Here is a 13,144-nt window from a genome sequence, read left to right as displayed (position 1 = left end):
CAATGGTCAAACATTTTATTATGAATTTTCTACAGTGGAAAAAACAACAGTATTTTACTACATACAAAACCTCCACGTGTTGAAGCATAATGAATGCTGGAACTACGAGGTGACAGTAATTAAAAGTGACGGACGATCAAACTCAAGCCTCATTGAGGCTGTCAGCGATCTGGGAGAACCCAACAGCATTGAGAGCTGCGACCAGGTTCTCCACGGTGGCTTGTGTTCCCTCTCGGTCCTGCCACGCCACCAGCAGCAGTTTAGCCTGCATGTCGACGTCCTCGCTGTCTGATTCGATCTCCCTCATCTCTGCTGCCTTCATCTCCAGATGAGTGGCTAGCGTCTTCCACTGAGCGCCCAGTTTACCTGCGATGTCGTCCATCTGTGTGTTAGTCACCAGCTTGGTCTGGATGCTCGGGCCTGGAAGGAAAGACGATGGAAATGGGAAGTTTAGGATAAGCTGGACCTCTTGAGAGGGTTTCAGCCTTAGCAGGGTTGATCTTACAGTTTAAAAGTCAATGAATATATTTGTTAAAGATGGAGGTGTGACACAAATATCACCCAAAGTGTAAAGTCAGTTCACTGGTGTTAATTTGGCAGCTACATTAAAATATTAGTCTTTGTCCAATATCAAATGTCCTGATTAGTTTTCATCTTTCAGTTTTCTCGTCCTGTATTTATTCAGTCATGCTGTAGTTCGTCTGAGCATTTTAGACACCAACATTTCTAATTTTAGTCTGAATCTTGCGAAGAGTCGTTCCTGATACTTTTGTCTACTTTTCATCAACTCAGACTCACTATCATTGCTGTCTTTCAGCAGATTGTCTCCGTTGTCGTCGTCGTCATCCTCGTCTGTCTTGATCTCTTCAGAGGGGACGTCCTTCTGCAGGTGGGAAATGACGTTGGTGACATCAGCGTTTGAGGGCGTCACATGGTCTCTTTCCTTTTTAAACCTTTTTTTTTTTAAGTACAAAACATCCTCACCGGCAGTTCTTTGGCCAGTTTGCTAACCATGCTGTCCAAGTAGTCTGCCAGGCTCTTGAACTTCTGATTAGTAGGTTGAAAGAAGTGTGGACTCCTCCTGGAGAGCAGCCTCAGAGCGCGCCAGCCGTAATTCGGATTCCTCACGACTCTTCAAAACACAAGCAGAAAGAAAATTAAGACCAACCACAGACGGAACGGTTCAAACGTCAAACAGAGTGCAAACGTACTTGTACTCCTCCTCCACCATGTTTACAGGGTCCGCCTGCTCGATGGCCTCTGCAAAAAACTCATCCAGCGTGGGCATGAACTCCCTGAACAGATGATGACAAATGTCAAACTCAAACATACTGGATGGATCCAAGGCAGCAGCTGCTGACTTGTTCTGAACCGCTCACCTGCTGTCAGACTTGCAGGCCTCCATGTTGTCCTGGTTCAGGTTCCATAGTCGAGTCAGCTCGTCACTAATCACAACACAGCAGCTTGAGAAACTCAGCTGGACTCACTACTCACTACTACACGTTCAAAAGCGACGATTATTTACTTTCCCATGAAGATCTTCCGGTCAGGACCTTTTCCCAGGAAGTCTTCTGGAGCTTGTCTTTTCCTGGATGGCCGTTTGGGTTTGTCGTCAACCGGCCTGTGAGAGGGGAAACCACAGCAGGTGGAAATGTTGCTCAAACTCTGGACAAGAAGGATCAATCAAGACAACGATCAGTCTCGATACGCACCGTTCTTTCACAAAACTCGGACAGCCCTCGTTTTTCCAAGAATTCCAGTTCTCCTCCGTGTTGATGATATGCTGTCGGGGTAAGATTATTTAAAAAGAGAGACAAAAGGTGGAAGAAATTCAGCTGGATGTGGTTACTGGAAGGAAGACGTCTGACGCCAAATGAGGGAACTTGAAACATTTCTAACAGTGGACTTACCTCAACCATGGTGGCAAACTTGTCTCCATCAGGAGGGATCTCCCTCAGGAGCTGCAAGACAACACTCACGCATAAATACAAGTCGTTTGGTCTGCTTTTTTTCATTATCACTATCGGCGGCAACAATATTTCTTTGTGGCTTGATACGACTCTTGAAGGAATGTTGGTTTAGGTGAAGAGGCCCTTTAAATGAGCGTGAAGATTACGGCGGCTGCTTCTGTGTACTAGCGGAGACTGACTGACCTGGTAAACCAGTTTGGTCGTCTCCTCCACCCACGTCGCCTGGTCATCATTCAGGTTGCAGCTGGAGCTGTGACAGGACCGTAATATGAGGCTCAAACAACTGACAGAGGAGTCCTTTTGCTTTGCACATAAATCGAAGGATTTAACTGTTGATCGAGGACAAAGACCATCTTCACCTTTTGAATTTGACTTGACCTTTCAAGTACTGGAAGAGGATGAGGTACTGAAGTAGAATGTGCCGGCGGAAGTTGCTGTCGCTGAGCTGCAGGTCCATCAACTGAAGAAGAAGAGTTAAAAGGTACACGGGTCAAAGCCGTCGGGTACCTTCAGGAGGTCGTTCCTCACTCGGACAAAAATAACTAGGCAAATGCAGTACAGATATAGTATATTGTACGTGCGATACAGGACGCCGGTGTATCCTGATCTGTTTAAATATTGTACTGAGTACTGCACTCCTGCAACACGGTTTTAAGGGATACAACTGATTCAGACTGAGAAGAATCAGTTGGGTTCTTAAACACGTTATAACGGATCAGATGGCTGTGAAAGTCTCATCCGACAAAAGCTAAAGAAATGAAAATGATTCGCTCACCTTCTCACTTGTTAGGAACTTAGCAAAGTAAACATGTTCCCCTCCAGACGCTCTCAGCTCCTCCAGCTTCCTCTTAGAGGCCTGCATGTCATCCAACTTGTAGCTCTTGAATACTGCCAAGGTCTCGTCGGAGTACTACGCCAGACAAAAGAAAGGGATGTTTGTTTAGCATTTAAGCTGTGATTTACATTCACAGGTCAAAGGCAGACTGAGGTGCGCTACCTTGAGGAATGTCATCCAAGAGAATTTATCGTAACACTGCACAGGGTTTCGGAAGTAGTCCTGCAGCGTCCAGAACTTCCTGTACAAGTTGTAGTCGATCGGAATGGAACTGCGACGAGGTTGGAAGAGTTTCAGTCAATTGTAAAAGCTCAAAGCTAAGAAAAATAATGATAACAATAATAACACATTTCATTTATCTTGCACATTTCATTGAACGTAAATCTTCAAAGTGCTGCGAGGTAGAAAGCAATTTAAAGGAAGCAGCTGCTCACCAGGGTGCGGGTGCGTCGTCATCTCCCATCTCTCCTTCCTCTACCTCCATAGTGTCTTCCTTCTCCTCTGTGTGCTGCAACACATGACAAAAATCAACTGATTTAAATGCCGTTATTCCAAGACATCACTCTATCCTGGGGTAGTGAATCTTTTGGTCTTCAACAACTTAATTCAAAAAGGCTCCTTAAATGAAGAGAAAACAGGGCCCCGTGGGCCAGCCTTGTGTCTTTAGCGCACTGAAATACGGGATGAAACATAACTGGCAGGTTGGACGGATTATCTGCTGCTGCACTAATTAAAGCCACATCTCCAACAGCTTCCCTAAACCTGCAGGGAACGCCGAACGGTCGTAGGATTTCTGGTGTGAAACAATCGTTTCAGCAGGTTTCCACGGACTCTGGAAAATAGCCGACCCATTTTCCAAGCATGGAAACTAACAGAAAAAGTACAATGTCCTGGAAAAATCTTTTGTTCTCTATTTCAACATTCCACTACTCTCACTTCCTGTAGCTGAGAATTAACCCCTGGGTGACCCATCAGAAGCCCCAGAAGACAAGAACATTTGATTTATATTTGGGATGCTCAGATCTATTTGATATAATCTGAGGATGATCAGAGATGACTTCATCTTGACGTCACAGCTGCATAGACACAAAGAACCCTGTTAGGGTGTGGGGGATGTGTTATTTGTCATTACTTTCACAACCACTTGGAACCACGGGCCTTTTTTGTTGATGAACTACAAGACTGCCATCATGGTTGAGCGCCTCTTGAGTCCCGCTTTGAGCATCCAGTCAACATCGTGCCAGCGTGTTTTTTGAACCCATTTTGATATCTGTGAAATGATTCAGAACTGTAGGTGTAGAGACAAGAATCCCATCATGACTTTACCTTCTGTCCCAGAGTGCTCTCTTCTTCATTTTTGTTGAACACGGTTACATTGTCCAGATTGAACTGACTCTGGAGATTCAGACCTGGAATCAACATAAAACCCTGTCAGACGAGCCGATGAAGATGATGGCCAGACAACGACACTTTCTCGAGGGGCGTTTAACTCTGTTGTACTTACCAGATTTTTCAGACAGAGGAAAGAGACGCGCTAGGAAAAGTTGGATTCGCCCACAGAAGACGGTATTCTGAGACTTGGAGAGCCTCCGCAAGAGATCTGCAAGTTTGGAAAAGTGTGTCACAGATAGTTTCGCCTTTTAACATTCAATAACAGGATGTAAGAAAAAAATAAAAGAATAAGACTTTTTCTACCGTTACACATCCTCAGCAGATAGTTCTTCCCGGCAGAGTAGAATGAGTTCTGAGAACAGAGGAGAGAGGGAGAAGGTTTAGAAATCAAAGGTTGTGCTGGGCCAAGGCTTTGAGAAATCGAAGAGATGAGGTAATTTACCGATTTCCAGGTGGAGACGTTCTCCTCCACAAAAGAGAAGATTTTGTCACACTGGTCAAGAGGAAGGCTGTCCAGTACGTCTCCAAGCATAAGGAATGGAGTTGTAGCTGTGCATATGCCTGCATGGACAGGAGAAGAAGAAGAAGAAAAACATGACTGTCAAATTCTACATTTTCTCTCCACGTTAAAAATATTCCCTGCAAAAATAAAAATAAAACCATGTCAAAGTATTTTTTTTCCCTTTTAAAATACAGCTTGAATGTACCTTTTATATCAATGCAAATGACATAAAAAACAAATTATTTTTACTTTCATCCAATATTCTACAGAGGTGAGGGAAGTGGACTGCATGCCGGCGAAGAAAACAATCCAAGATTTAAAATTACATTCAAAAGCAACAAAAAGGTGTTTCTACATTTTATGAGGAAGAAAATAGATTTGACGCTTTTCTTCAACTTTACCAGAAAATACTGCAGGCAACTTTAATTAAAATAAATAAAGCTTCATTATTCTTCTGTTTTGATTGCAGGAAGACAGATCTGTGGGATGAGGACATGCATCCTCGTTCTTTCAGGAATTAATGACATCTTTGAGTTTATATGTGGCATTGAGTTATCTGGTATTACAAGAACAAATAATTCACTGTGTTGATTCAGTTCTGTAAGTCAGTTAGAGCAGCAACACACCCTCAGTAACAGCATCTATACTCATGTAGATGAGGGACAGGTAGTCATCACAGCTCGCCTTCTGTTCAACCTGCAGACAGAAACACGTCAGGAGGTCAAAGGTCAGCAGATACCTGATCAAAACCTCGACTCTATCAAAGATGGTGACTACTTACAATCTGGTCTCCAAGAACAACCCTGAGAGCCTGGTCGAGAGTGGTCTTCTTATCGGTCTCACTGAAGCAAACACAACACAAGTAGGTAATGTTAGCATCACGTATTGTTGTGATAGCGGCAAGATAAACGTTACTTACTTTCCAGGAATTTGATTGAAAGCATTGATTATAGGTTTACTGCTCTTGCCAGCCAGCGCATTTCTGGCAGACGTCTGTGAGAGTTTGAGAAGAAGAATATTTCTTTCAGAATAAAAATTCAACGTTTATGTTAGCTAGCATCTGCTACATGCTACATACGTTCACAGAGCGAGAAAAGTGGTAAATCACAGTAACAAATCTAAAACTTAGACCCGACTCGATGTTCGAGTTGAAAATGATTTCAACAAATAAAGGCAACGAAGCGATTTCTCACCATGAATTTGTCTTTAGCATCAATAAAATTAAACACGGGCGGCGACATCTTTACACTTTTCTAACCCGGAAGTGACGAAGAAATGCTTCCGGTGGCATCAGCGGAGCGCTGCTGTTTTCCAAAACTTTACGATTTAAAGAAAATGGTATTAAGCTTTAATTCTAATTGAATTCCTGGTAAATCTATATATAAATACATATTTAAATGTATTTATTTTTATTTGTCACCATTTTATGCGAATGACATATTTTAATGTAATTTCCCTTGATTATTTATGTTCGTGTGTGTGTGTGTGTGTGTGTGTGTGTGTGTGTGTGTGTTCTTTCAATGTCTCAGTGGCATGAGCAGTGGCACAGAAGCAAACGATATTATGTTGTTAAAATGCCACTTATACAAATGCATGCAACTAAAAGGGCACTTGGACACCACAGACATCTGCCAAAGCCAACTGTCCTGGAACTGAAACAATCATATATGACCGATATATTCCAAACCAAGGAAATATGTAATAGTCAAACCAAATTAAGATATGAGTTGATTTGCAAAAAACAAATTAAAACAAAAAATATTAAAATGAACCGACTATGAAGAAAGAGACAGACTTTAATCAAATGTTAAATCTATGTACATATATATTTTTTTTTTCCCAGATTGTCATTAACTATTTTTTGTCGATGAACTCCTCTCATCGTGTGACTGCAGGGCTGGTTTAGTCCAGATGGCAGCAGTGTTGCACAAGATTTATGTCCACTGAATTTGAGGCTGTCAGATCATCTTTCTTGCGCACACGCAGAATTCAAACTGTGTGTGCACAAGTGCTTCAGTGGTAGGATAAGTCTGAAATCCATAATTTCCTGACAATAATCCTTTTAATTTTTTTAAAGCATATAACTAGTACCTGGGCACCCCAGATATTTTTCAGCCTCTGTAAAATCAAGACTGAGTTGTTGTTGTTGTTGTTGTTTTAAATTTTGTTTTAATCACTGACTGAATTTCCTCTCAGTCTTCAAAAGTGATTAATGTGGAGAAATCTAATATTTCATCTGTTCTTTACATTTGACATTCAGGATAAACCTTAAGTTATCATTGAATTTGAATGGCATGAGAAGGGCGAACAGAGGTTAGCAGAGTCATATTGGTGTGTGTGTGTGTGTGTGTGTGTGTGTGTGTGTGTGTGTGTGTGTGTGCGCCTGTGTCTGCCAATGGATTTCGTGTGTATTGTGGTTATGCAATTTAAATTCCAGCGCTTGAATTTTATGATATTATCTACTGTTCAACAATGTCACACAGCGCATAAAAACCACCAGGGCGTTACGCTATGATGCAGTTATTAAAGGTTCAATACACAGTAATTCTACAATTTAAAGGCATATGAACATTCACAATTGATTTCATTATTATACGATGGGTTTATCTGCAAACAGTGATGTAACAAGTTATTAACAGCAGCACAAATAATCAGGATCTAGTTGTGATAAAGTCTGAGCTTTTAAAAGCCTGTTTATCTTTGAGGGTGACAGCAGGTTGCCGGTTGTGGATTTTAGAGATGGGATTATCTTTCTGGCTGATGTTGAGTCTCATCTGTGCTTTACCTTTGATAGACATTCAGCGGATGTGTTTTGATCTGTGTTTATGAGACGTTTCACGCGTCGGGGCCTCTGAAGTAGTTCGGGTTAATATGACCGTTCACTTTCCGCGCTCACTGACAAATGTTTACAGCCTGGTCATGAACATAGATGTGTGATGTTTTGGAGAAAAAGCTGTGAAAATGTAGGTCAGTAGTGTCTTCTGAGTGCAGAGGGATCAAGAGACAAGTGTTTCAGCCTGCAGTTTTGATTAGCACCGTGTGTCTTTCACACAGAGTTTTGCACATTGTTCACTAAATATCTAACAGTGCACCCCCCCCCCACACACACACACACACACTCAACTCCCTTGTCTGACACAGCGTTTATTGAACTTTTGCCAAGAACTGATGAAAAGCAGAAAGGGAGCGTGAGTGAGGTGAGTAACTTTCTGTTGCAGATAAGACCAGGCAGCATCGGCCTGCGAGAGGTGAAGAAGGGTAGTAGAGGTTAATGTTGAGGTTAAAGGAAACAATCCGGTCAATAGCGTGCTGATATCAACACAGCTCTGCAGGGAGGAAGTGTTTTTGAAGGCCAACTCAGACATTAGCATCGCCATGGGTTCCCACGATCAAAAGCCTACTGGATTATTACATTGGATTATTGCAGAGAGTAAACTGTGTGTTTAAACAAAATAGATTTATATGTTTTTTTTTCAGCGAGATAATCTTCATAAATGGACACCACTTTTATGAATTTTGAAATGCAATCGCTATATATACAAAGCTAATGCTACGCTATAGACAAACTATACTGCAGGTGCAAGACTTAAACTTCTCATTTCCTCAGGAAGAGGACGTTTAATGAGTCAATTCATGCAGTGCTTCATGATGTATTCTCTGTAGTACGAAAAGACATTCAATATCTCAAGCTTGTGTTCTCCACAGAACACTTGGAGACGATGGATCGGGAACTTCAACTGCGCAACACTCCTGCACTGTTCTAACATTTAGGGATGTTGCTCTGCTTCTGTGTTCTACAGAAGCAGGTGTAAAGTTGAAAAATAAGTATAAGCGGTTTAGAAAATGGATGGATATTTGTCACCCAAAGGGCTATTTTCAAACACAGAATATACTTCTATCTCATTAAACAGTGTGTGTGCTATTTGCCGCCTCTGAAAGCTGGAGCATTGTTATTTGACACCTATAGGGATGACAACCTTCACAGGATGAGGGTTATTTTTGTAGAAGACAACAAATCCCTTGAAAAGCCCTAAACCAACATCATGTTTGCTCCATCACTCCCACACTTGTGTCTATTTGTGCAGAGAGAAGTCACAAATCAATAGCTTGAATACAAATTAATTTCCTAAAACGGAGGGAGCATGTAGTTTTGAGAATAACTTACTCAAAAGGGAGTATTTCCAGCAGTACATCCAAATGTGTGATCAACTGAAACAGCAATTGTCTTTGCTTCTACTCTTCTACCGTCACAGAGACTGATGAGAATATCCAGAGTAAAGGTTAGATTGGCTGAAAAGATGAAATATTCTTAACATGTCACGCTGAAATCAGCTGGCCTCACTCTATTCTGGGTTGTTTGTTTTGTCTAGATAAATATAATGAGAGGTGCACCGATGCCAAGTAGCGAAATGAGCAAACGCGCGTGAGAGCCAAATAATTTGATGAACAACACTCTCAGACAAAATGACGGGGGAGGGCAACAACAAGACCATTGTCTTTGTTGTTGAGGACAGACTTCAAAACACACAAGCACACAATGCTCGCTGGGGTTACAGACACTCTGAAGGAAGGAGAGATTTAAGATTGGCTGCTGTCACATGACTCGCCACAGAGATTCCTCCGTAACATAATCACGTGAAGAAGAGTCATGTCATATAATCGCAGTGTAGATTCGCTACAGCTCAACATGATTTTTTTAGAAGTGGAGTAACATCCACCAGAGCAGAGAACTACTCCCTCCCGAAGGGAGGAACGCTGAGGATGATATAGTGAGGAGATAAGTTTTACATTCTTTTTCATTGTTTGAGCAGCTGCTTCAATTAAATATCGAACCTTGATCCTGAGGATATTTACGGGGCTCGTCCCTGTGAGATGATCTATGCCATCACCACCACCACCACCACCACCACCACGCATAGCAGCACATTCATCTTGCATTCTCCATCTAACCCTGATTTTGTGTCATATATCAGAGTGATTTTCCATCATGGCTGTTCCTTTGCATAGCTGTGAGGCAATAAGTGGAACTTGGACCTAATACAACAAAATGTACTGCTTTACTCCCTCGTAGGGCATCGTAAAATTATTTGGAACGCTTTTGTTAATGATCATCTCACACATAACAGAATAGGGACGTGCATCCTACCATTGCGGCAACCCTGCATGTGATTGGTGCTTACGACCTTGGTTGGATAACCGTCGGACCGCTGTGTTGAGAAACCTGTGGAGTTTAAAGTCATTTGATGGTTATTCAATGATTAGCTCAGGGTGTGGAGACCATCAAATCCCCATAAGCCATAAAATGGGATGTGAGCGGGGCCGTGTGCGTACATGGAGAAAGGACATTCTTGTGACACAGCCAAACAGGAAATCTCCATGATGGCCACATCTTGTCTAATTGTGCTTTTTCATATGAAGAATTCATTTCATGGGCAATTACCTGATCCACATCCTTGTGTTGTTTGCAGAGATTGTTGGGAGTGTCGCCAAACACTTGAGGAGAATAATAGTGTATACGTTTCATGTATGTGAGATGTAAAGAAACCCAAGGTCACCTAGCTCCAAACATACGTTGACTGAGTCCGGCACCTCCACAATGTAAATAAGGATATGATCTTACTTTGAAGTTTAAAAGAGGTGAAAACAGTGAGAACCAGAGGAAAAGGGATAATCATTCGAGGATAAACACTTTCAAAGAACTCAAAAATGTTATGAATAGCCAGCAGATATGCAGTGTGTGCTTCCGACATGGCCTCAGGCTGGTGTTGCCTTGTCCTCTGACTTCAGGTGCGTCCTCGTAATCGTCATTCTCTGAAGTAAGCGTTCATGGATAAGAAATGAAATCATAGATGGGAGCTACGGCAAGGCAGCTGCATGTCGCCCCCCAGCCAGTACACCTGGAACAAAAGTTTAATTCTGTCTGATGAAAAAAAAATTAATGGATCCAGTGGTTTTCAGGAGAAAAGCTTCAAACATTTTATTTATGGATGGCCATTAGTCTGTAGGAGATTTATCTACATTTGATCCTATAGGCAATTATTTAACCAAGTTAGCCCAGTAGAACTGTTTTACATGACTTTCCGAAAGTGTTCATGAAAACAGCACGTCCAGAATCAGTTGTTTGCCTTTGCCTCTGGAAAGTAAGAACAATCCCCCCCAGAAGTCTCTTAACCATACATACCACCTCCATTCAGCGTCTCCTCACACTTAGAAAAAGAAAACCTCTGGAATAGTTAATGTGAAAGTTTTGATACATCCCTGTATCAATTTAAGGAAATTACACACACGAGGTAGGGAGAGATTCACTAAACCTGTAAATACTAGAGGTTCAGCAGAGAACCAGTAGAAGAATCTATAATAAACACAAATAAATGATCCTCTTATCACTCCGATCACACCGAGAGCCAGCAGAAGGGTGGCAAAAAAACTTGATAATGAAGTCACATTGAGCTGGAAAAGTTTTTACTGACAGCAAAAAAGGAAAATGCATTTTGTGTCACCAAAGTTGTGTACCGATACTCACCAGTCGGCCAGATGACCTTTGTTAACACCAAGGACTTTCCCAGCCACAGGTGGCTTCGTGGCAATTTCCAAGTGATTCAACCAGAACAGGAAGAGCCACATCTGAGGACATGAATCTGGCAGCTGACCCCAGGTGACAGCAGGGTTCAGGTGTGTTCCACTTTGGTGCAATAAACTCCAAAGCAGGTATAACACAAGGTTTTTAGGGTCAAGCATTAAGACCCAATGAAAAATAAGCTTGGAAGTGTTTTATTTGATACAAAAAAAAAAGGAGACTTTGCAGCAGTCATTTCCATTCAAACTTTCTCCTTTGATAATTCTTTAACGTCATCCAGAAGGGGCTCCTGAGGTTCACTTTCCAGTGCCGAGCCACAGCAGAACAAAGCTCTTGTTTTTTCACTGAAGGACTCATCTCTGGGTGCCAGCAGGTAATCATACAGAAGAGCCGCCACCACGCCGGCACTCAGCGGTCCGGCCCAGTACACCTGCAACAACAACAACAACAACAACAGGATTGGTATATTTTTGATTTTAACAGGAATGACTCATAAGACATGATTCATATCTGCACAATCGCATACCCAGTGATTATCAAAGGACTTCTGTATAATTGCGGGCCCGATGGATCGAGCTGGATTGATTCCACATCCTGTGTAGCTGATCTGTAAAACATAATCAGAGGAAAACAACACTTACCTCTCTGGCTGTGCATCAGCAGATTACATGCAACTCTGATTTACAGCCACCTCATTTCTTAAGCCAATCCATTGTATCAGGCAACACATGATGGATGAACCATCTAACAAATTGAAAACAAGATAAAGGGGATGTTTGTATTAATCTCACCCCTGCGAGGTGCCCAAGCCCTACAGACAGTCCAATAGACAGAGGTGCAAAGCCGCTGACGTCACGTCTTTTGTCCGTAACTGCGATCACACAAAGGACCAGTTGGAGGGTGAGCAGGAACTCCACACCAAAACCTTGACATGGCGTGATTCCATTTAACTGAAATAAAAGAGAAAACAAATCTGGCTTGAGCTCCGCATCTTTTAAAAGCATCCGACATACTTCATTAGAAGGAAATATGACACTTGTAGTCGCTACCAAACAAAACAAAGGCCGTGTAAATGCAATGCACCGAGGAAGTGGCCTGATTGATTCAGTAGCTAAAGTAGACAGCGCACACTTCCATCCATCACCCTCCCTGATGGGGAAGCCTGCAGCTGTAATAGAAATGTGACATTTAAATTGAACAGCGGAGGTCTTAAAAGATTAGAACTTGATCAATGAGAGTTTCACATTTATCAAGAGACAACACCCACCACAGCACTAAATCTGAGCAGGAGCACATGGACTCACCTTGTTAACTCCCAGTGATTCTGTGGATTCTGGCTTGATACCATAGACAACAGCACTGCCAGCCACTGCCCCCAAAACCTGAGCTAGAATATAAAAAAGGGCCCTGATGACACTCATCCGGCAGTTAGCCAGAACTCCCAAGGTGATTGCAGGATTAAGGTGGGCGCCGCTAATAGGACCTAAACACTGAGCTAATGTGGCGATAGCTAAACCAAAAGCAAATGCTACTTTAATCTCCTGGTCAGGATAAGAATTATTTTTATCCCCGATCGCTGCAGAGAGTCCGATGAAGATGAAGATGATCATTCCGATAAACTCAGCCAGAATTGCCCTCGCGAATGCCCATGTTTTCATTTCTGATCCAGCTAACATGACTGCACAGATGATGTTCACATCACAAGAACTACAAGACAGATTTGGAGCAGAGTTTGGTTACACCAGGAAGTCGACAGAGAACATCATGAGTGGAATTCATTCACCGGCACACCGCAAGTGTGTGTGGCTTTAAAGAATCAGGCCTCGTTAGTAACAGCTGAGAGATCGACCTCCATGTCTTCACTCCTA

General features: G+C 42.3%; 2 protein-coding genes across 2 annotated transcripts; both read right to left on the bottom strand.

The window, feature by feature from the left end:
• Positions 1 to 4: 4 nt before the first annotated feature.
• thoc1 (THO complex 1) lies at positions 5 to 5,994 on the bottom strand. The gene is made up of 21 exons (XM_086204000.1): positions 5,893 to 5,994; positions 5,619 to 5,692; positions 5,481 to 5,541; positions 5,326 to 5,395; positions 4,640 to 4,758; positions 4,501 to 4,549; positions 4,310 to 4,405; positions 4,132 to 4,214; positions 3,240 to 3,313; positions 2,968 to 3,076; positions 2,746 to 2,880; positions 2,330 to 2,430; positions 2,154 to 2,220; positions 1,911 to 1,961; positions 1,713 to 1,783; positions 1,526 to 1,621; positions 1,380 to 1,445; positions 1,212 to 1,295; positions 985 to 1,132; positions 799 to 883; positions 5 to 420 (listed from the first exon to the last, which is right to left on the bottom strand). The coding sequence occupies exons 1-21, from the start codon at positions 5,938 to 5,940 to the stop codon at positions 143 to 145; spliced, it is 1,965 nt and encodes a 654-aa protein (XP_086060126.1). The 5' UTR covers positions 5,941 to 5,994; the 3' UTR covers positions 5 to 142.
• Positions 5,995 to 11,454: 5,460 nt separating this feature from the next.
• On the bottom strand, positions 11,455 to 13,078 carry LOC147261791 (aquaporin-1-like). The gene is made up of 4 exons (XM_086205016.1): positions 12,581 to 13,078; positions 12,068 to 12,226; positions 11,803 to 11,883; positions 11,455 to 11,706 (listed from the first exon to the last, which is right to left on the bottom strand). The coding sequence occupies exons 1-4, from the start codon at positions 12,950 to 12,952 to the stop codon at positions 11,518 to 11,520; spliced, it is 801 nt and encodes a 266-aa protein (XP_086061142.1). The 5' UTR covers positions 12,953 to 13,078; the 3' UTR covers positions 11,455 to 11,517.
• Positions 13,079 to 13,144: the final 66 nt, after the last annotated feature.

The sequence above is a fragment of the Aulostomus chinensis genome, chromosome 5, assembly GCF_037954235.1.
Source record: "Aulostomus chinensis isolate RoL2024-O1b breed Wild chromosome 5, RoL_Achi_v1.0, whole genome shotgun sequence".
Lineage (NCBI taxonomy): Eukaryota > Metazoa > Chordata > Actinopteri > Syngnathiformes > Aulostomidae > Aulostomus > Aulostomus chinensis.
This window is presented reverse-complemented; position numbering and strand designations above follow the sequence as displayed.